The 20,928-nt window shown below is 40.7% G+C and overlaps 1 protein-coding gene across 2 annotated transcripts in view; it reads right to left on the minus strand.

The window, feature by feature from the left end:
• Window positions 1–20,928, minus strand: part of LOC108892041 (uncharacterized) — a 73,320-nt gene that overhangs the window by 15,216 nt on the left and 37,176 nt on the right. For both annotated transcript variants that reach the window (XM_018689474.2, XM_018689475.2), the window contains exons 10-11: window positions 19,513–19,602; window positions 721–764 (exon numbers count right to left, since the gene is read on the minus strand). In XM_018689474.2, the coding sequence (XP_018544990.1) occupies window positions 721–764; window positions 19,513–19,602 (134 nt within the window). The remainder of the gene's footprint in view (window positions 1–720; window positions 765–19,512; window positions 19,603–20,928) is intronic.

Genomic DNA, 20,928 nt, shown 5'->3' on the forward strand with positions numbered 1-20,928 from the left:
GCCTGCCTCTCTGCGGATCTCCCTCCTCGATCTGCTTCTCTGACCACTTTTATTCAGCTGCTTCGGGGAGCGCTGCTGCTGCCGCTGCTGCTATTTTTGGAAAGGTAGTGGGAGGCTGTGGTCACACCTTTGTACAGGATGCAGGTAAAGAGCCATTTAAATTGAGTTGCCTTTCTCTCTCTCTCTCTCTCTCTCTCTCTCTCTTTCTTCATCATCGTCTCTTTCTGTTTTTTTCTTGCTTTTCACATGTACATAAGCACAAGGTGCACACAAACACACCAATGTATTTCCTGTGTGTATTTATATGTACAGTACATCCATCTGTGAGCGTATGTGTGTGTGTTTGATGCTGAGAGAACACAGGGAGGAAGGAGCATTGCGGTAGCTATGGAGTCGTATCCATGGTGCCGTAACTATGGCAACAAAGCTTGGAAAGCTAGTGACTTAATTGGCATCTCTGAGGCACTCTGAAACTGTGATCCAGAATAGCAACCCTTGACACACTAATGTTTCCTTCGCATGCCAGACAACACTCACGTCATTAATGAGGATGCTAACAAGTTAATCAATATCCCTTATTGTTTCCTGCCCTTCAGGATGATGTGCGTGTGCAGAGCGTGTGTTTAAGTTACAAGATTAGGACAGAAAGAGGGTGAAATAAAAAGAAAATCATGTTTAAGGTGAATGAAATCAACATAGAGTCAATGTAAAATGACTTACAGTGTCCACTGCAGCTTCTGATTCTTGATTGAGTTGTAGAGAGCCTGCAGAGGAAAACAAACAAAATCACATTTTCAGATAAACATGGCAGCTATGTTCGGCTGTGTTCACTTCCAGATTTGATCAAATATTACAGGGCTCATTGTGGTTTTCTGAGGGAGTTGCACAGTAAGCAAAGCTGGCTTCATTCAATAAACTGTACTCAGATAAATGTCGTGCCTTTTTCACGCTGCTCAAACTGCCCTTTGGGCTGAGCTTAACTCATTGTCTTTGTCAAACAATCCATCAGTCATCCAATCAGTCAACCGCCGCCACATCACTTTAAAAAACACATTATCCACCAAGCACCCAGCCTGTCAATGGATAGACAAGCAAATCAATCAGCCAATAAATAATTTAGAGTTTGACATAAATGCAGCAACCCGCATGGAGTAAAATAAATTACAGCTTAGGAACATGAACAACCTACAACATAAAACAAACAACAAAATGATGATATGGGGTTTGTGGATAAAGTCCATTTTTGGTTAATTCATCAAATTAAGTACCTAATGAATGAAGGCAAAGCTCATATAAAAATCTGATACTGCCATAAAGCAGTCCTGCTAAATTATTTGCAGCAATATAAACCCTGGTCTGATAGAACCAGAGATGCTGTAGCAGCTGTCTTAGTGTCAAAACTCTGGTCTAGTTGACAGGTTAATATCTCATACAGCAAGTTGTATCTGTAATATGCTGTCAGTATGTTGGATGTCTTAAAACATACAGCACAGTCTTGTAACATCTACAACAAGTTCATCTCTGAAGAAGTGCTGTTATACACTCACTTTATTAGGAACACCTGTGCTTATTAATGAGATTATACAACCAATCATATGGCAGTAGTGCAGTGCATTAAAACCTGCAGATACAGGTCTGGAGCTTCAGTTAATGTTCACATGAAACATTAGAATGAGGGGACAAAATAGGATTTTCTTGACACACTTTGGACCCCTTATTACCAATAAATCATGGTTTCAATAGCACAGTCTGTCTTCTCAAATTGGTTTCATGAACAGTGAGCTCAGTGAACTTCAGTGGCCTCCACAATCACCAGATCTGAATCCAGTCGAACACCTTTTGGATGTGGTAGCAGCATCAATGTGCAGCTGACAAATCTGCAGAAACTGTGATGAATCACGTCAACATGGACCAGAATCTGAAAGGAAAGTTTCCAACATCTCATGGAATCCATGCCACAATGAACTGAGGCTGTTGGAGAGCAGAGGGAGGCTCTGTAAGTATTTCTATATGTATGCTTAGGGTAATTTCTTCAAACTTTAATTGGGTTATGTTTATGTTTCTCCAAATCCATTTCAGCTTGTTTGTGACTGGACTCCCTCTCACTTCTTTGCACCAGCTTTAATCACTTCTCCTTTTTTGGGTCACTGTTTCCACTTTCAGGGAAAAAAATACACTCTTTAACTTTCATTATCATCATAATCAACACACAAAAAACAGACCTACAGAATGACACAGCAGGGAGACTCAAAGATGATTTACTGAGGGAGCATATCAGCTGTGAAAAGGCTTTAGAGACACAAAACATTTGGCTTTAACTTCCTCAAGATCTGAAGTGACAGTCGAGACCTTTAGACACTTCTCATTCAGCAGCCCGGAGTGACATTGGCCTGTGCCAGCTGAATGTGATATAGCAACTCCGTTTCACAGCTGGTCTGCAGCGGAGGAGCAGAGGGAGGGGAGGGAGGGGAGACAGCATGAAGCCATCACACTATAGTGTTTAAGACACAGATCGAGGCCGTGGATGCTGCTGATAGACAGCTGTGACAGCTGAGGTGATGGAGAGGACACTTACAGGCAGTTCATCACCACCTCGTTCACCTCTGAATTCCTTGTAGACCAATACCACACACTCTCAGCCAAAATCAATCCTTTTCCATTACATCCCCTTGATTAAACAACTACTGCTAATGGTCTTCACTTGAATTCTGCTGTTTTAGACTTCCAACCTATTATGAAAATCATGGTGTTGCATTGTGACTTTTAGTCAAATTAAATTGGATTTATAATAGGGTTTGATTCATTCGCCTAATCAGTCCCAGCATTTTCTCTGAAACTGGGCCTAATCAGAGATACTTCCAGAGCGTCATGAATATTAATGACCATCCAGCCTAGACCATTACAGATTTAGTTCTGGTTTCCATACGTCCTACTGTAAAAAGCCATGTTCCAAACTAAATGTGCTCTTGTGCGTTTTAATAATCATGATGGATGGAAATATACAGCTGAGCTTCCCCCGGGATGTCAGAACCAGCCAGTTTAAAACTGCTTCTGTAGCACAAATCTGGTCAACATCAAATATTAACAGTGAATTTGTAAGCTGTAAAAATATACTGATCTGCAACAACAGACGAGAGATTCTTCCTACAGAAGTTCATCGTGTATAAATGGAGAAAACTGCTGAGTTTTTCAGAATGTCAGGCAGTAAAGCAAAACTTACAAGTAGAAAACAAGAACTTCAGAATAAATGAGTTTAAGCCTGGAGAACTTATTGAGAATGAAACATGGACAGAAATATCTAAGAAAATCCATGTAAGTGCTGATGGAAACTGGATAGGAAATTATCAACAGACATATCTTTTAACCCGAAACAGGATGGAAAAAAGAAAACCACAGCTAACAGGAGCCTGATGGACTAACTGAGGTCTTTCTTCTTATAAATAATGTTTGAGATATGCCTGAAAATGAACCCCACAACTATAGTTCTGCAAGTAATCAACGAACTGTGGAACTGAACTGGACTTTGTCTCAGTGAGGACACACTTCGCCCAAGAAAATGGACAAACATATTAAATAAAGTTTATGAAATGGAGAAAATGACCTATAAACTGAAACTATGGATAAACATGTTTGAAGAAATGGCACCTACTAATTCAAGATACTTCTGCAGCTGCATTTTTAAGATTATTTCTGGACAACACTGTGAATGAATCGAAAGAAATAAATGAGAAAACTCATAGCTATAACCCTCGGCAGAGGGGGTAACAGGGTTGCAACTTACTATCAACTAACCAGCAGAATATTCTTGATTGGTGGATTGTTCACAAAAGTAGTGAAAAATGTCCCAATGTGATGTTATCACAGTGCTTGTTTAGTCCAAAGACACTAACTAACTATCTATCTATTAACTATCACAAGACACATAGAAGATAGAACTACAGTGTTTCATTTTTTTAGCTCTAGTCAGTAAAAATAATATATTTAATGGTGGTTTTGGTTAAGTATCCATATACAGTATTTGTATATTTCACAGTAATGATTTAGTGGAACTGTGTCACAGCTGAGTTTATCTGCCAGCAGAGAGTAGTTCCTGAAGTATATTTTTTATTTGTACAACCCCCTCCCCCAGAAAAATCTGTCCTTACTGTATATCCTGAAGGAACACACTGTATCAACAGCAGAGGGACTCTGTGGGTTTAAAGACAGACGACTAAAAGAAAAAAAGGAGTCAATTTAAAACAAAGGTAGAGGGAGGTGGAGTACAAATCAGAGCTTCAGTCAGACTCATTCAGTCAGTCTGGAGGCTCATCGAGACAAGGATGGATGTTCGTCACCTTCACCTACTTGCTTCATCAACGTCAGCAAATGAGAGGCATTAGCCTTGAGTGCTGGCCTTATACAATATGCTGCACTGAGCTGAGGTGTATGTCCCCATCAGGTCCGGCAGTCAACCTGTCTAATACACTCTGTACGCGAATGTTGTGTGTGGAGCATTAGAGGTTAAATAGATAAATAAATGGATAAACCCTACCAGACCGTGTGAGATATCTGGCCCACTGGCTGTGAATGACAGTGAGCTATCATCCAGTGTTATGCTGAGTAAATATGATTTGTTATGACATGTGTCATACTGGTATGAAATTAAGTAGGAAAAAATGATTCATTTAAAGATGCAGATCAACTGACAAGCTGATGATAAATGACGCCGTCTCAGTGTGACTCGTGAAAGTAAAAGTGACAGGAAATAGCCAAGAGTTTTCAGTACCTTCCTCCGCTTTCTGGCCTGTGGGTGGTTCTGCCCATCCTGAGCCTTGCCTAGCAGGTCTGGAAACACCAGGGGCTTGAGGGAGCGCGAGCGCGGGGTTCTGGGATAGCGGAACGGGTCCATCATCCGGAAGTCCCTTCCATAGCGCACGGTGCAGAGAGAGCGTGAGCGTAGGCGCCCCGCTGAGTGCAGGCTGTTAACACCAATCATGGTCAGGGAGGACAGGATCAAATAGAGCTGCGATTCAAGTCCAAAGCAAGCTGGACATTCAAAATCTGCGCAAGTGAGGCAGTCTATTATTTTTAAGTTCTGCAGAAAAAGTCGTTTAAAAGGGATAAAAGTGTGTATTGAAGTGTGTCCGATCTGAATGCTGTCCAATAAATGCTGGAAGAGGCTGATGTGCCAGCAGCCTGCTGGAGGTGAATTCAGTTGTTACAGAGAGCAGCAGGCGATCAGCGGAGGGAGGCGACACATCATTAAGCTGCTGTCAAGTCAGTCAGAGGCACTGGTGGACCGTGCTATCAGCCGGAATCAAATGCTGTCTGTGCAGTCCCTGAATGTCTTGATCAACGCTCACCAGGCAACACCAGGATGCCCACCAGATGCTGAATTATTGATAAGGCAGCCATGTATTATACATGTAGAAACCTTTGCTGTTGTATATGAGAAGGCGAGACCTTCTTGGTCACCACGGTGCCACAAATCCAGCACTTTTCTTGGCTTGACTATTGTAGTTTAAAGGGAAATAAACAGCAAGCTGATTTCTCCAGGTGACTGTTTCTCTACATAGTCTCAACAGGACATGAGCCTCTGCCAAGTTACCCAAAGGTGACACCTGTACAGCTGCCACCTTTAAGCAAAAGCCAATGACAACACACTATGAAGATGAATCCTTAAACATGCACTCACACACAGAGAGACCCAAGCTGACACTCTCACAGATGGTATGAAACACTGGCAGAGGTGTGAACGGACAGCCAGCATGAAACAGATGGGTGCAAAATGTGGAAATGAAGAGGTAAAACACACACAGGCATACAATAAGCTCTTCTTTATGCTGATATGAACACAAACACACACATACACATACACACACACACACACACACACAATAGAAGGGGAAGAGGGGTGGGAGGGAAGTACAGCCGCCCTCGGACTTCAGAGCAGGGATTCCAAAGAGCGCCCTTGATTTCGTCACAAGCCCAGATACAAACAAAATCAATTAAAGAGGGAAAGAAGAGGCAGGTGTAAAAGAGAGGAGCTTGAAATTCAGCACAGAGAAGAATGAACGTTCCTGTTGCTCCCACTGTAAAATGGACACCATCAGTTTTACAGTCACAGCGCTGATTGACAGACTCTCACTTCTTCTTCCTCCCGCTCTCAGTCCATGTGTAGAAGTCCGCTGTCATCGTCTACTCCTTTTCCCCCCTCCTCTGTGATCCACTTCTCTCAGTCAGAATTTTCTCTCAAGACTCTCTTTTTGCACCGGTTACAGTCTCTTCCCGCTGCACATTCGGCGGGTGTGGGTGTCTGAGGGAGAAAACGCCGCTCTCCTGCTGCTGATGTCTTTCATATCTTCCTTGCCTTTGTATGCTGATCCCTGGTTTTATTTATCTGTTGCAATCTTTTTCGCCCAGTCTTTTCTTTCTTTCTTCCCTTCTCCCTGCTGCTGCCGCTGCTGCTGCGGAGGAGGAGGTGGAAGAGGAGGAGAGGAAAGGAGAGCTGGCTGTCTGAATCGCAGAGCAAAAAAAGAGGCTGATAGGGACAGTGCTCTCCCTCTCTCTCTGCCTCCCTCTCTCTCTGCCTCCCTCTCTCTCGCTTCGTCAATGCGCACCTCCCTCCCTCCCTCCCTCCTTCTCTCAGTCATCAGCAGCAAATCACAGTCTCCCAACTGCCTCTTCCACGCATACACAAATGCAGACGAGGTTATGCACACTTTTTTTTTGAAAAATACACTTGCAATGGAAATTAGTATTCAGTGGTGGTCTTGTGGGAGAGACTGGTTAAAGTGAGAGGAGGAAGAAACATGCAAAGAATTGGCAGTGCGGGGACAGTGTGAAAAGGTGTGTACGATGAAGTGTGTGTATTTAGCATCACAGTCACTTAACTGTGAATTAAAGGAATAGTTCAACATTTTGGGAGGAGGGTTTATTTGCTTTCTTTGGTAAGACTGAGACTAGAAGACCCTATATCAATCTAATGATGCTGTGTGGAGCTGGAGACAAGAGATGGTTATCTTGGCTTAGCATAAAGGCTGGAGGCAGAGGGAAACAGGTAACCTGGCTCTGTCCAAAATGTTAATATACATCTACCAACACATCTTAAAACTCACAGATGAACCTGTTGTATTTTGTACACTAACCTAAATGCATAACATTTTAGAGGGATTTACATTGTGATGAGGTGTTCCTTCATCTCTTCTATTTTCTATACTTTCACCATTACGCATATTGTACATGTCTTTGAAGTTGTGGTGGGCATTTTTTTTTTTACTTTTTTCCCTGACATTTCATAGACTAAATGATTGATTGAAAAAGTAATCTGCAGATTAACTGACGATGAAAATAATTGTTAGGTTGCAGCCCTGATTGGTAGGTGTATTTTTGAATATTAGACAGATTTAGACTGGCTGTGTTCCTCTACCTCTGGTCTTTACGCTAGGCTAGGCTAAACACACCCTTACTCCAACTGCATACATAAACCTGCATGAACTCATTCTTGGCCACTTGGGAGAAAAGCAAAACTACACAGTAAAATCAGTGAAAATCATTATATTGCTTCAAGACACACTATAAATCCTCATTGATAGGAACGTATCGACTGAATTCCACGATATCAACAAAATTCTTGAGATTCAATCATCGATATCGATTTGTATTCTTATGTTTGTCCTCACTGTTGATCGCTTTTGTTTTTAGACTGTAGTCTTCCCTCTGAATGCAGAGTTTCTTTTTTATTTGGAGCATCAGAAACGTTTCCACAATTACTCCCAGTTGCTATAGCCTACTTCGTTTTGATTGCCTCCCTCTTCAGCTCTGGCAAACCCATCATTGATGGTTGACACAAGACAGATCACTACCATTGGGTTAGCATGGGAATGTCGCCACAGACACCAGATTTAAAACTCTGACATACTGCAAAATACAGAGAGATCTACCGTTGTGTGAACTCATTGGGCAGTGAGGGCTTGAATGCAAAGGATGTTCACTTCTATGTTTAAGTCCTGTGGTTTTAAGTTGATACCTTGTTAGCAAACAGTTACCTAGTTACATGTCCAGCAGATTCAGAACAACAGGTAGCTGCTTTAATGTATAGACAAGAAAACAGATATAATCATCTCATCTCACTCTTGGAGAGAAAGCACTTTTCCTTTTAGTCTGGTCAAATGCCTCTGATGACTAGTGTGTTTGTTGTTCAATGCGTTCTAAAAAGCCTCACAACCAGTGATATACCTATTCAAATCACTTCACCACGGCCACACACAGATTCATGGTATTTGTACTCAACACTATCTTAACCTCAAATCAAAATTTAAAAGCAAACAAACATAACCTTTGGAGTTGAATCCAAAAAAGAAGTGTGTGAGTGACATGGAGCCAGATCCTCAAATTCCTCTTGATAATTACAACTACCAGAAAAATAAACAGACAAACAAACAAAAAACCTCCATCATAATGTGGCCAGGTGAAAGCAGGAAATAAAAAGGAGGCGGCGGCAGAGAAAATAGAACATCTGACAAAAACCTTTGCTTACAAGACAAATGAACGAAGTGTGTTCCCAAGAGAAATCGGTCATATAGGATTATTGACGTGAGAGTGAGTTACAGGGACAAAGTGAGGAAAAAAATCTGGAGCTATAGGAGTGTGACTGGAGATTTAATGACTGTGTCAGCCGTAGACCATGGGCATTGACTGGACTGATCGTTATGAGATCAATAATCAAAACAAACCAAATACTTAAATGTCTCTTAAACTAACAAGGACATGCTGGTAAAATTTTAATTAATGGTTTTGTCTATGGTCTTAAAGCTTAACAGTGAGTGATCTTAAGACTTGAAGGTTGCTTAAAACCCTGAAGAATGTCACAAACAATAAATCTTAAAAGTATTAGTGCTGTACTACCATGCAGGTTGCTTGGTAACATTTTGCGTGCATAAGTTTTTGCTTAAATGCTTAAAATAACAGAAGAATGATGGAAAATTAACAAGAATATCACCTGAATTAACAAAAACAAGAAGTTATGAGAAACTAAACAACAATATTCATTAAAGGCTCATTTATATTTTACATATAAAAATAGGTATGTCCAGTTCAAACGATCCAACAGTCACTGCCCACATACTACTATGTGTCCTTTATGTTAGCATGGATGTTAAGCAATACATCCACAAGAGGGCAGCTCAGAGCCAAAAGTTTCTGAAAACAGACATGGCGATAGTTGACAAGTTCATAATAAAGTACCTTTTAAGTAAGAGTCAAAAGCAGAGAAAGTGTTGTAGATGGTGGTGGTCAGTGAGGTCATTACGTACATTGCGACATGTGGATGAAGAATTCTTTTCATGACCACCACCAACCATTTTTAAGATGTCTTCGTTGTGTCCTATGGTCATGTCTCGCTTGACCTATTGGCTACACTTCCACCACGATTTCCAGTGGTACTTCTCTGTACCCTGTATTTGTAAGCTGTCAGAAAACGAGCACAAATATGAACCAAATGAATGCAGAGTAGGGACAGAAAGCAGCATCCATTTTAAATGAGTCCTGTATTATGAGGTTATCTGTCTTCTATCAAACTCTAGTTTTAAGACCTATTTTAGTTTATATTGTCTTCACATGGAGGATATTCCTAAAGCTGTGTTTAATCAATGACCACAAACCAAGAAATATTAGCATCATCCCTGCACAGGAGGTTTGGGTGCACAACTTAATGGGAACTTGGAAGCAGCAGGGTTCATATTTACGGGGTGGGGAGTCAGTGGGGGCCCACAGTAAAATTTGGCCCAGGAGACCATAAACAGGTTAATCTGGCCATGTTTTTTTGTTGCTGTTTTAATACCTGATGGGTCTGAACTTGAGTGTAATGAATTGTAACTGTGTTTTTTTTTTCAAACCTAGCCCCCCTCTTCCTCCTCTTCTTGTTTATTAAATTTAAAGTGTTATAATAAATGTTTAATGGGTGCTGTGACTGCTGTTATAACCATGGAGAAAAAAAACCCTTGTGACCTGTGTCTGTCTTCTGCATCATCAGGGTGGACATAATGTGAGTGGTGTCTCTCCCCAATGTCTGTGACTCTATCAGGAGGGAAAAAGAAAGGAACATTGGTGCATCAAGATGACAGGAGGAGGTAGATGCTTTGGTGTTAGTTTGTCTTTGTACTCCTCTCTCTGACAATTATCCATCCTCCCTTACTTGACTCAATGGGCGGCGGCAACAGCAGCTTGTGGGCTCGTGGCTTGAAGCTTCAATCCCAAGAAAAACCATCAAGGTGCCTCTGGGCAAACCATTTAGCCCTGAAATACTCAAATGAAGCTGGGTTACTACAGCTGACTGTGCAACAAAGAACAGGGAAACACCTGCTCACTGAAAAGAAACCAAACAAAGGTAAAAAGGTGAATAAATCTGTCGTTTTTGTTACCTTATGCCCTCTATCAGTTGTCAGTCTCCCCATCCCTCCTGCCATCCCTCCCTCCATCCCACTCAATATTTCACATCCTGTCTAAATCTCTGCCTCTGTCCCTCATGGAGAGTCCAGACAGCTCAGGGAGAGGGGGAGCCACATGTCTCTGCTGACCTCAGCAGCTTTCTTTCTCTGCCCCTTCCCCTCCAATAGCACCACATTTCTTGTTTTCCAGAGCAAAAGTGTGAGATTTCTGTCTCAGTCATGTGTCTTGACATTGCATGCTCCTTCTACAGTTCGATGCTCTGGACAGCAGGTGTTGGGTGTGTGTTTAAGTTGAGAAGATCTGATTATTTTTGCGGATATATCCAGATTGAAAACTTTATCTTATCTTTCTTGATCTTATTTTTAAGGATTTATTAGGGACATTTTCTAGCTTGAACAAATGGCTGTGAGATTGAAATGAAAAAATAAACCAGTTGGGATCATTCTGTACAGAAATGCTGACTCCATTCATCTTTCTCTACTGCTCCTGCTTCAGTGCAGCCACTTTAGATGTCTGTTTACTGACTAGAAAAAGACAGATGTTTTACTTACAGCAGTGAAATGCAAAAACACCATGGGATCAGGGATCTCAAACTACTGGACAGAGACTGTACCCTGCAGGGCAATTTTCTAAGGCTCTCCAGATATTTTGACTTTAATTTTACGAGTACCATACAATATTTTGTCCTCTAATTTAGTAGGTAATCTCTGAGCAAAGCTGCAAAATTGAGGCATTAAAATGAACTTTTTGTTTCACTTAATTAGTATTTTTTTTTCTCTCATTTACCAATAGCTTTAGCCATAAAACACAAGAGGTTATAATCTGCCCTCTGAGCAGAGGTATGTCTTTGGGGCAGTCTGGATGTTATAGTGAGTCACTATCGGAAAATGATGAGACAGGCGAGAGCTAGCTAGTTAGCATGCTAACTTCAGCAGAAGGAAAGAAGTGGTAGAGCTAGAAGGAAAACATTGGTGTTGCTTTTGGTGAGTAAGAGTATGAATGAATGATACTTAATACTTGTTAGTAGGATATGTTCATTGCTAGCTTTGGTCCTTTCATGGGATTTTTAGATGTGCGATAGACATGCAATTTCAAAAATACCAGTATAAAGGCAACAATACTTCTATTAACTCCTTACTTACTTAGAGATGTAGGTATGATTTTTTCATGATGTTTAAGGGGATTGTTTATTGTGTCATCTACGAGGAGAAATCCGTCATTCTCCATGAATAAAGAAAACATTAGTAAACCGGCAGGAAAGTATAAAGTAAGTGAATGTAAATAAGACTATATAAATAAATAAGACTGTTTGTTAAAAATGTATTTTTCTGTTGAGTGTTTCAAGCAGCCCCCCCTCCCACTAGAGGGAACAACCTGTTCCTGTGACTCAGTGATCAGAGTTTGAGACTCTTGACCTCAATGCTGCAAGAATTAAAAACTAAATCATACGTATAACCATTTGAGTGCTTTGAGCGCACAGTGCTATTTTCTCTCTGTGCAAACTGAACATGTAAATCATGATGTGTGTAAATAGTTTCATCTGTCTTTTTTGATCCCTCTCCCTCCTCAGACATGACCTGCTTGTCTTTGCCCAGGCTGGCGAGGACGTTGAGCCCTGGCACTAAAGCTCCTATGCAGATTTCAGACACATTCATAGCTCGGCTAGACCGACAGCGGGGAGGGGACAGACGAGAATGATTTCTTCCCCCCCTCATTTACAAAAACAAATAAGTCATCCGTCTTTTCCCTCGCCATTGACGCTGCTGCGCAATCGATAACATCAGTGCACCTAATTACTGTTTAAAGAGCGCGGTTCAGCATCTGATTGAGCTGTACAACATTTTCATTTCAGCAGAATTTGTTCTCCTGCTGTAATGCGGGCTGTTAACCTACTTCAGTGTATCATTAGCTCCCACTTCAAGCTTTAAGCCCTGAGCAGAGCTGAGGAGAGAAAGAGAGTATGTGTCTCACAATAAAGGAAGAAAGTTTCCTCTAAAGCACAAGCTTGGGTCGGCAGCCAGAGCTCTAAATTCTGCAGGGAGCTGTTGTAGCTACACGAGCTGGTACAGTATGGAGGGGTAAAGGAACATTACGTGGTTATGAACTGTGGCACTGGGACCATAAGTCTTAATCATTTCTCTTTGTGGTGAACAGTGAACCAATCATCAGTTATGGACACATTAAGTCTAAATACTGAAGTACTGCAAAAACAGCTTATGTAAACTGCTACATCTCTTACAAAAAAAATTAATAAATAAATGATATAATAAATTAATTATAAAGGCTAACAAATTACACTCACAAATCAACTTCACACATTTGCAGCTGAATTTAAAGAGAATTTACTAGAGCTATCAAATTAATAAAGGAGTAGTTCAACATTTTTTGGGATATGTTTATTCGCTTTTTGTTGGATGAGAAAGTTGATATTATTTTTGCATCTGTTGGTTAAATCTAAGGCTACAAAAATCAGCTGGTTAGCTTAGCTTATCTTAGCTTAGCACTAAAGCTTGATCTATACTTTTGCGTCCAATCAATGGCATAGCTACAGCATAGGTACTGCATAGCTGCGGAACCTATGCCGTAGACTGACGCAGACTGGCTCACACCAGCTTGCAGACAGGCAATTTTTGGTAACCTTGGACAGAGCGAGTCTAGCTGTTTGCCCATGTTTCCAGTCTCAGTGCTAAGCTAAGCTAACTAAGCTAAATCTCCTATCTGTAGCTTCATATGAGAGTGAGTGGTGTCAATTTTCTTTTAGAAATTTCTGACAAAAAAATGAGTAAGCCCAAATGCCTCTCGATTCCTCTCATATGTTTGTACAACATAGTTAAGTCAGAGTTCAGTTAAAGTAAGAGCACATGAAAGGAGAGATCATCTCTTGGAGTAATTGCTTTTTGTATTTAAATAATTCTACATGTCCTCTAGAAGCTTTTCATGTAAGACTTCAGCAGGTGACTCAAAACAGATACTGACAGAAACCAAAACTTTAAATATCAGATCCAGCTCACAGTAAACCAGTTGTTGACTGTTAGCCTGTCACATCTCTGTTGACTGATGTTCTGGTGTGGGTAACTAAAGGAAGGAAATATCCTCTGGAGTACATTATGATAGTTTATGGCCTCATTATGAATCCTAGAATGAGAACACACTGATTGAGACAAACTGGCATCAGCACTCGAGTGGACAAGTGCGCTGTGCTGCATGTACACTCTGTATAACCTCCATCCATCCTGTTCCTGGCATGTTCACCCATCAACTCAATTTAATCAGACTCTTATTTTCAAGTTTCTGTGTTCATATTTTGAGAACATTTAATTCATAATTCAAATGACTGTAAAACTCTGCTGTAATAAAACTTTCTATAAAGTTACATGAACATATGGCCTGGAAACAAACACATGAATTAATGCTACTCTGCTCTGGGCTTCAACAAAATAAAGCAAGAAAAAAAAACAATTAAGACAAAACAAAAATAACTTCAGGCTGGATAGATTTATTTGAAATGGATACTCCCATCCTCTTCACTTTACCATTATGGTGCTATGCAAATGCACTGAAATTAATTTAAGTCTACTTTTGAAGATGGAATCTGAGAACAACAAAACAAAAATATAATCCAGTCTGTCTGGAGAATCTGCAGCCTAAGGGTTCGGTCACACCACAGCTACAATCTATATTTTATTTTATTAAATATGCAGCGTGAAAGGTGTCACTCGTTGCCACAAACACACAGATAATAATCACCCAACTCTGCAGTGTTTTCAGTTCTTTCGGCTGGTGTTTTGATTTTTACTGTTTTAGTTCACTCTCACTGCTCCCAGAGCGTTTTGCATGGCTGCAGCAGGCCTCTAGGAACCCACTGTGCTCCACCTGCCCAGCACCAAACAGCAGACAGACAAATTTAGCAGCTAACTGGTAAACATGGTGAAATGTTAAACTACTACAGAGCCAGATAGTCTCCCCAGGAGGGTTGGTAGAGACAAGGAAAGAGCTGGAAAAAATAGGAGAATGTAATTATATCTGGTGATTGGCCTCCAAATGAAGGTTAATGTTGCTCCGAATTTCCTGGACATGTGAGTAATAAACTGCTGAACTTAAAAGGTGAAAAGTTTTCAGTTGAAATCAGCTGATTTCAAGGGAATCACTGAAATCAGTGGATTCACTCACAAAGGCAAAGTAAATCTTTGCAGGCTGTTTCAACTCTAATGAACTGATCAACAACAGCAAACTGTCTTAACAGCTCGGACCTGTTAGGGTACAGGAAGAACTACAGGGCGTCCAAAACAGATAAAGCCATTTCGTAAGCGGTGTCATGTGATCTGCAAGTAGTCACCCAGTGAATGTTAATCCACAAAAGAAAGTGAGATAAAGTGCAATGGAAACAGACTTAAACAATTATGACATACAGACAGGTGACAAATTAAAGGAAAAAAGTGAGAAAGGTGTGAAACATATGCTGTGGCCTTCACAGTCACCAGTCACCAGTTGAACACCTATGGGAGATTCTGGGCTGATGTGCTCTCCACCATCCATCAACATCAAAACACTAAATGAGGGAATATTTCTTGGGAGAGTGGTGTTCTTCCCTCCAGTACAGTTAAGAGATTCAGAGAATCAATGCCAAGGAGCAGTGAAGCTGTTGCGGAGGCTTGTGGTGGCTCAGCACCTCACTAATACACTTCATGTTGGTTTTTCCTTTAATTTGTTTGTACATGAAGCAGGTCACTTGAACGTCCACTGAGGCTTCCACCCCATTGAAAAAAAGCAAAAATTTTGGCAGATATAGTAGTTTCTTTGGCTGATTTTCTGGAAAATTGTTCTAAAAAATTGGTGTTTGCTGTGACAGGAAACCATCACACCCTGATTTTAAATCAGGTCAAACACCTTTTTCACACATTATCTCCTCAATTTTCCTACCATTAGAAAAGCTGGAAATACAATAAAAAGATGTTGAAGTATTACACTCAGTCCAGGAGATTGCTTCATTCTGCTCCTCTATTGTGGTGGTAATGGGAAACATATCACAGAGTTTAATCAGAAGAGGCTGGACTGGTGAGAAAGGGAGAGAGAGGGAGAGTTGAGAGGGAATCATTGAAAGACGAGAAGAATCAGTGACAATTGACAGAGTTATTGAGGAAGAAATGAAGTGAAAAAAGAGGCTAGCAAACGAGACAAAGAGAGGAAAATATAGAAAGAAAGGAGCAAATGACTGAACAATGAAAGGACAGTCTACCTGAGGGAGAGAGTTAGGAAAGAGGTGTCATGGGGATGCAAAGCCCCTCTCATTATTTTCCAGTCCACCAGGCAGCTGATTTCTGTTTTAGCTACAGGGCTCAGTGGTTCAGCACCATTCCACTGCTTTCTGTCCTTCATGTGGCTCAAATAATCACAATGTATGGTCCTATATGATGGATGTAGCCAGTGTGACTGCCTTAAATACTTGATTAAATGTTAATAATTTTGCTCTGTGTAGTTATTTTATTACAAAAAGATTTGTTATTACAGAGATAGAGCAAGATCCTTTTTGTTGAATCAAAAGCATCACTAAATATCACTACCAGACTCCACTGACAAAAACAGCAATTTTACCAAGCAGAACACAGGAGCTGCTAATCTACCGCTGCCTTGATCAGTCAGTTTGTTTGTGTTGTTGTGTGGTGCTTTTACTTGTATAAAGGATCTGAATACTTCTTCTCCACTGAAGGTCAAATAATAATAGAAACAAAATGACAGAATAACAGAATGAGACAGCAGTATTCCAGCAACTCCCATGTTCTGTTTGCTAAAATAACTGTTTTTATCAATGGAGTCTGATAGTGATATATCAGCAGTTTCTGGTTAAACAAAAGGATCTTACTCTTTCATAAAAAGATCTATTTCAGTAGGAATCCTTTCCACAATGTTGTCTGGTACTTATAAAAACAATCTGAACTGGTCAGTGGCAAAAAGATTATCAAACATGGGAAAGTAAGGCCCTGGTACAGAAAGAACAACTAAAAAACAACTAACAACTTTCTAAATAAAGTAAAAGGTACATTGTTGACATCCACAGCTGAGAAAAATGTTGGAAATGAATGATCATTTGCTGTACCACTTAAAACCTTGAGATAAGATAAGGATAAGGACAAGGAAAGAAAGAAAACTAAAAGGAAAGAAAACAGAAACAAAGATCGCTGTGACACTGTGGCAAAATGGTGACAGAGGAAACGAGTCCTGAGCCTGCGACAATGTGTGAGATATATACTACAAGTGTGTGTAGTTGTGCGGAACGAGTACCGGGGGGTGAAAATGAGACAGAGTGAGGGATTTCTCTGGCTCTTTCCCTAATGTACTTACAGCACATACAAACACAGATACCAGGCACGAAAGGGAGGAAATGGGGAAGCAAGAAAATGAGCTGAGGAAATGAGGGATACAAGGATGGTGGGGGGGAGGAATGACTGTCATTTTGTTTGCAGGAAATGATGGAGCGATAACAGAGAGGGAGGAGAGGAAAAAATAAGGAAGGTAAGGAAAGGACACTACAGCCAGCTGCACCAGCTGACCTAAGTGTTTAGTAAGAGGAGATTTAAAATGGCTTACATCACAAAAAGTCGTTCTTCTGCAGAGGTTAGTTGTTAAATAAAGTTTACACCTACTAACTGACTAACTAGTTCGCTAATATGTGACGACTTAGACAGAAGAGTGTAAGTGTATATGGAAGACCTGTGACACATCTGATCTCACATATGACTGAAATTCTCTTTAATAGTCATGTTAAATGTAGTATGAAGTGCAACACACATGCCAATCTGATGGCTGTTACTGTATGTGAAGATTTGACGGTGGGAAGTAGGACCGTGAGTTACCCTGACAACTTCACCTGCACCTGCAATGATCAAGATGCCATCAGCGTATAGGCTTAACCATGTGAGATCCACATAGAGGCATTTCCATTTTTGCATACCTTTGTGTTTTGCTTCATAAAGTTATCATTTTAACAGTATCAAGTATTACACATCCCAGAATCAGCACAACCTCAGCTAATCATACAGTATATGTCACTCAATAGGGACACTTATACTTTGAATCAGACACTCTGACTGGCTGTAAGGGTTACCCACTGAATCCAGTGGAGTTTTAGAAATGTGACTGTCGATGTCATAAACTAAGACGGCAGATGAGAAGTGATTAATATACACACAGATAGAATGCAGCAGTGTGCCAGGCAATAGGTGAGACAATACAAATATTATCCCGCTTTACATATAAGTTATTGACTGAAGTAAACGACGGACATGGACAAAGTGGGGCTTGTTATAAAGCAGAGATTCTGTTGCTCTGTTGAGAAAAAAAAAGACAGCATGTCCCAAAGCATTGTGGAGTAATGACACTCTAAAGCATGATATTTGGGAACGTATACACTCCCCTTAGCTTCAGAGGGTTAAATACAAGAGGCTGGGTTTAGGTGTTTTGATGTGCAGCATACACCATCGCTGCATGCTGCCATTAAGTTCTTCACAGATTCATGCAAAAACACAGCTCTCAAGAGAAAAAAAGCAACATAAGCAAAATTATCTGCCAACAGAAATAAAAAAAAAAAAAACAAAAGGGGAAATTTCACTTGCCAAGTGTTTCAAAACAAAAGAGATAAGTTTGCTTATTCTAAAAAATATTTCCCCATTGTTTGTTTTTGTTTTTGCAGCAGCTTTATAATTCTGGCTGGGTTGTGGTGGAAGAAAAGAGAAAATTTTGTACCAAACAAGACTGTAAATTTTATCCAACTCAGACTGCTCATATTACTGCAGTTTCAGCTGGAATGTAATTTTGCACAGAATGAGGAATTTGGATTTTGTCTCCATCTCTTACACAGTAGTTGTGCTGGGAAGAAACAGTATGGACAGGAAGAATGATTAGCTAGCTAGAAAGACCTTAGGAAGGACTTTACTCACAAACTTAGTAATGGATTTATGAACAGCTGTGCAACACAGTCCAGGAGAGGAGAGGACAAGAGCAGGAGACTGCAAGAAAAAAAGAGGGCAGAACTGTGTAGAGGTGAAAGAGTGTAGATAAAGGTGGCAGTGAGACACAGTCTAGAGACAGAGATTAAACTGCACCGGAGCTAAACAGGCAAGATAAGGAGCAAATGAGAGTGGGCAGGCAGGGCATTTAGAAAGTCGGAGAATAAGGGAATGAGAGAAAAGAGAGAGAGGAGAGAGTGTGGCTTGAGGGTAAGAAAAGAAGAGTCTCACTGAGAGAGAAAAGAGAATAAAAGAGCTTATGGAAAGAGGAAAGCATGATTAAAAAGACTGTTCCTGAGTCGCAAGCATTAATAAAACAGCTAATGCATGTCTGTGAGTCTGTTTCTTTTCCTCTCTGCCTCGCTTTGCTTGCGGTCACATGGCTGCAGTGTGGATACTATCTGCCCTTAATAACAGACGCAGCTTTTCATTTCAGAATTCATTCCCATCATTTCAGCAGAAGGACGTGGCCTCTCTCTATCTCCCTCATGCATTATAAATACCCCATTACAACTTGTTGACTTGCACTCTGGGGCCCTGTGGCATGTTGACGGACCACTCTGCAGACAAAACTAATCAACAGCATCATCATCAGGCGAACAAATGGACAGGCTACCCGCACTGATTGGGTTATTTCGCCACATCATGTGGCCCCAAGGCCTCTGTCTGAACCCTGTCTGATAGTTCACAATCTATTGCGACCAGACTCAACTGGGTTAAGCTAATAGCCTAATCTAATGCTGCTGAACTCACGCACAGATACCCTGAGGGTTGCTGCGTCTCATTCCCATCGTCTCCAGATCACATAACAATTAGTCTTCCAGCCCGTGTTGTAGCACGAGTGTAGTGGGAAGTGTCGGGCCCAGGCAGGCCTCTGATCAGAGGCCTCTGGAGATGAGGCGAATGCCAGCTGGTAGCGAGTGCAGGCCAGACAGCCAGGCTCAGTCACACAGATCTGAGGGACAATACAATGCTGGCACACACAGTCTGCTTGCTCTCATTTGGGACGTGAGTCTGCGTATGACAGCATGTGCATGTGTGTGTGTGTGTTTGAGCTATTTTAGACTTGAGAGTAGCTTACTTTAAGCAGATCCTTGGGAAAATCTTGGCCGTCATTCAGCCCTTCCAGGTTGCCAATGAACTGTGTGCATGACATCCTCTTACCGATGTTCTGGAAACACAGAAATATATGGAAATGAAGCTTTATTTCATGCTAATACACCATTATTCAACACAAACTGCCTCCTTGATCTGGTCCATTTTAATTAACTCAGTGAATTTTATTCCATTTCTAAATTTGAAAGCACCTGTCTCTACCAAAAGTTCTTATAACCTGCCCATGAAGAAATAATAGAGAATGAGGCCTCTTTTATTCTTAAATTAAGTGTATTATGAATTGAAAGAGCAGTTAACCTCAATCATTGTAAGTTTTCTCTGCTGCTGAATGCAGTTTTTTGCTGGTGAGTGCCAGTGATGGTTGTACGCCGAGAGCTTCAGCTACTGTTGCTTTTACAATACAGGAGGTTAGAATATACCCTATAAGCAGTGCTACTTCTTCAGGGCAGTGGCCAGGGCTTGCTTGTTAGCATGCTAAGTTCAGCAGAGGACAAGAAGTGACAGAGGTAGAAGCAAAATACTGATGTTTCAGTCCACTGCTGGAGACAGCTCTTGGTTAGTAAAGAAATGAAGTTTGATGCTGAACTCACAACATTTCTTCTAGATTGTTAAGTAAACAGCTGTTAATGCTAACATTGGCTATGCAGTATTAATAAAATTTGTTCAATTGAAAACTGACCACAACACTAAAAGTAAAAGATTTTAATAGAAGCACTTTGGAAGACAAATTAAAAAAGTAGAAAAACAGCAATTATATTTGTAATATCATTTCTCAGTGGAGAAGAGCTGGTATGATGATTTTGACAGTTACAACTTGGATGATCCTGATTAGAGCTGAAATTATCAACACTAGAGTGAAGAAATTTGGTGTTAAATGCACGGTCAAATACATAATCGTATTTATTTATTCTCTGATCAGATAGACTTCTTGTGTAAATCAAAATTTTTAGATTTTTTAATCAGAATTCTAGTACAGCTGTGTATATGTGTGTGTGTGTGTGTGTGTGTGTGTGTGTAGACATTTAACTGATAACTAACCCCTAATCCTAAAAGTCACAGTCTGTGTCAATCAGTCTCTTTTCTCACTGTGATGTTCACAGTCACAACAAAGGTCGAACTTAAATCTGTTTAAATCTGTTGAAACTTTCCCTTCCCTAAAAAAAAAGCTGATCCCTTATCCAGTCACCTCTACAGTCACTTTAATTAATCATTCATCCACAGAGCTGCACTATCACTGAGAAGAGCCGCCAATGGCCCAGATTTGCAAAGGGAGGCTCTGTCTATAAAAGTAACAGATTAATGACGGTGAAAGGAGCTCAGCAGGCGGACCTGCAGACCCAGATCAGCTGTGATCAGGCTGAACTAAACTCCTTAAACTCCA

Source organism: Lates calcarifer, linkage group LG23, assembly GCF_001640805.2.
Source record: "Lates calcarifer isolate ASB-BC8 linkage group LG23, TLL_Latcal_v3, whole genome shotgun sequence".
NCBI classification, from domain to species: domain Eukaryota; kingdom Metazoa; phylum Chordata; class Actinopteri; family Centropomidae; genus Lates; species Lates calcarifer.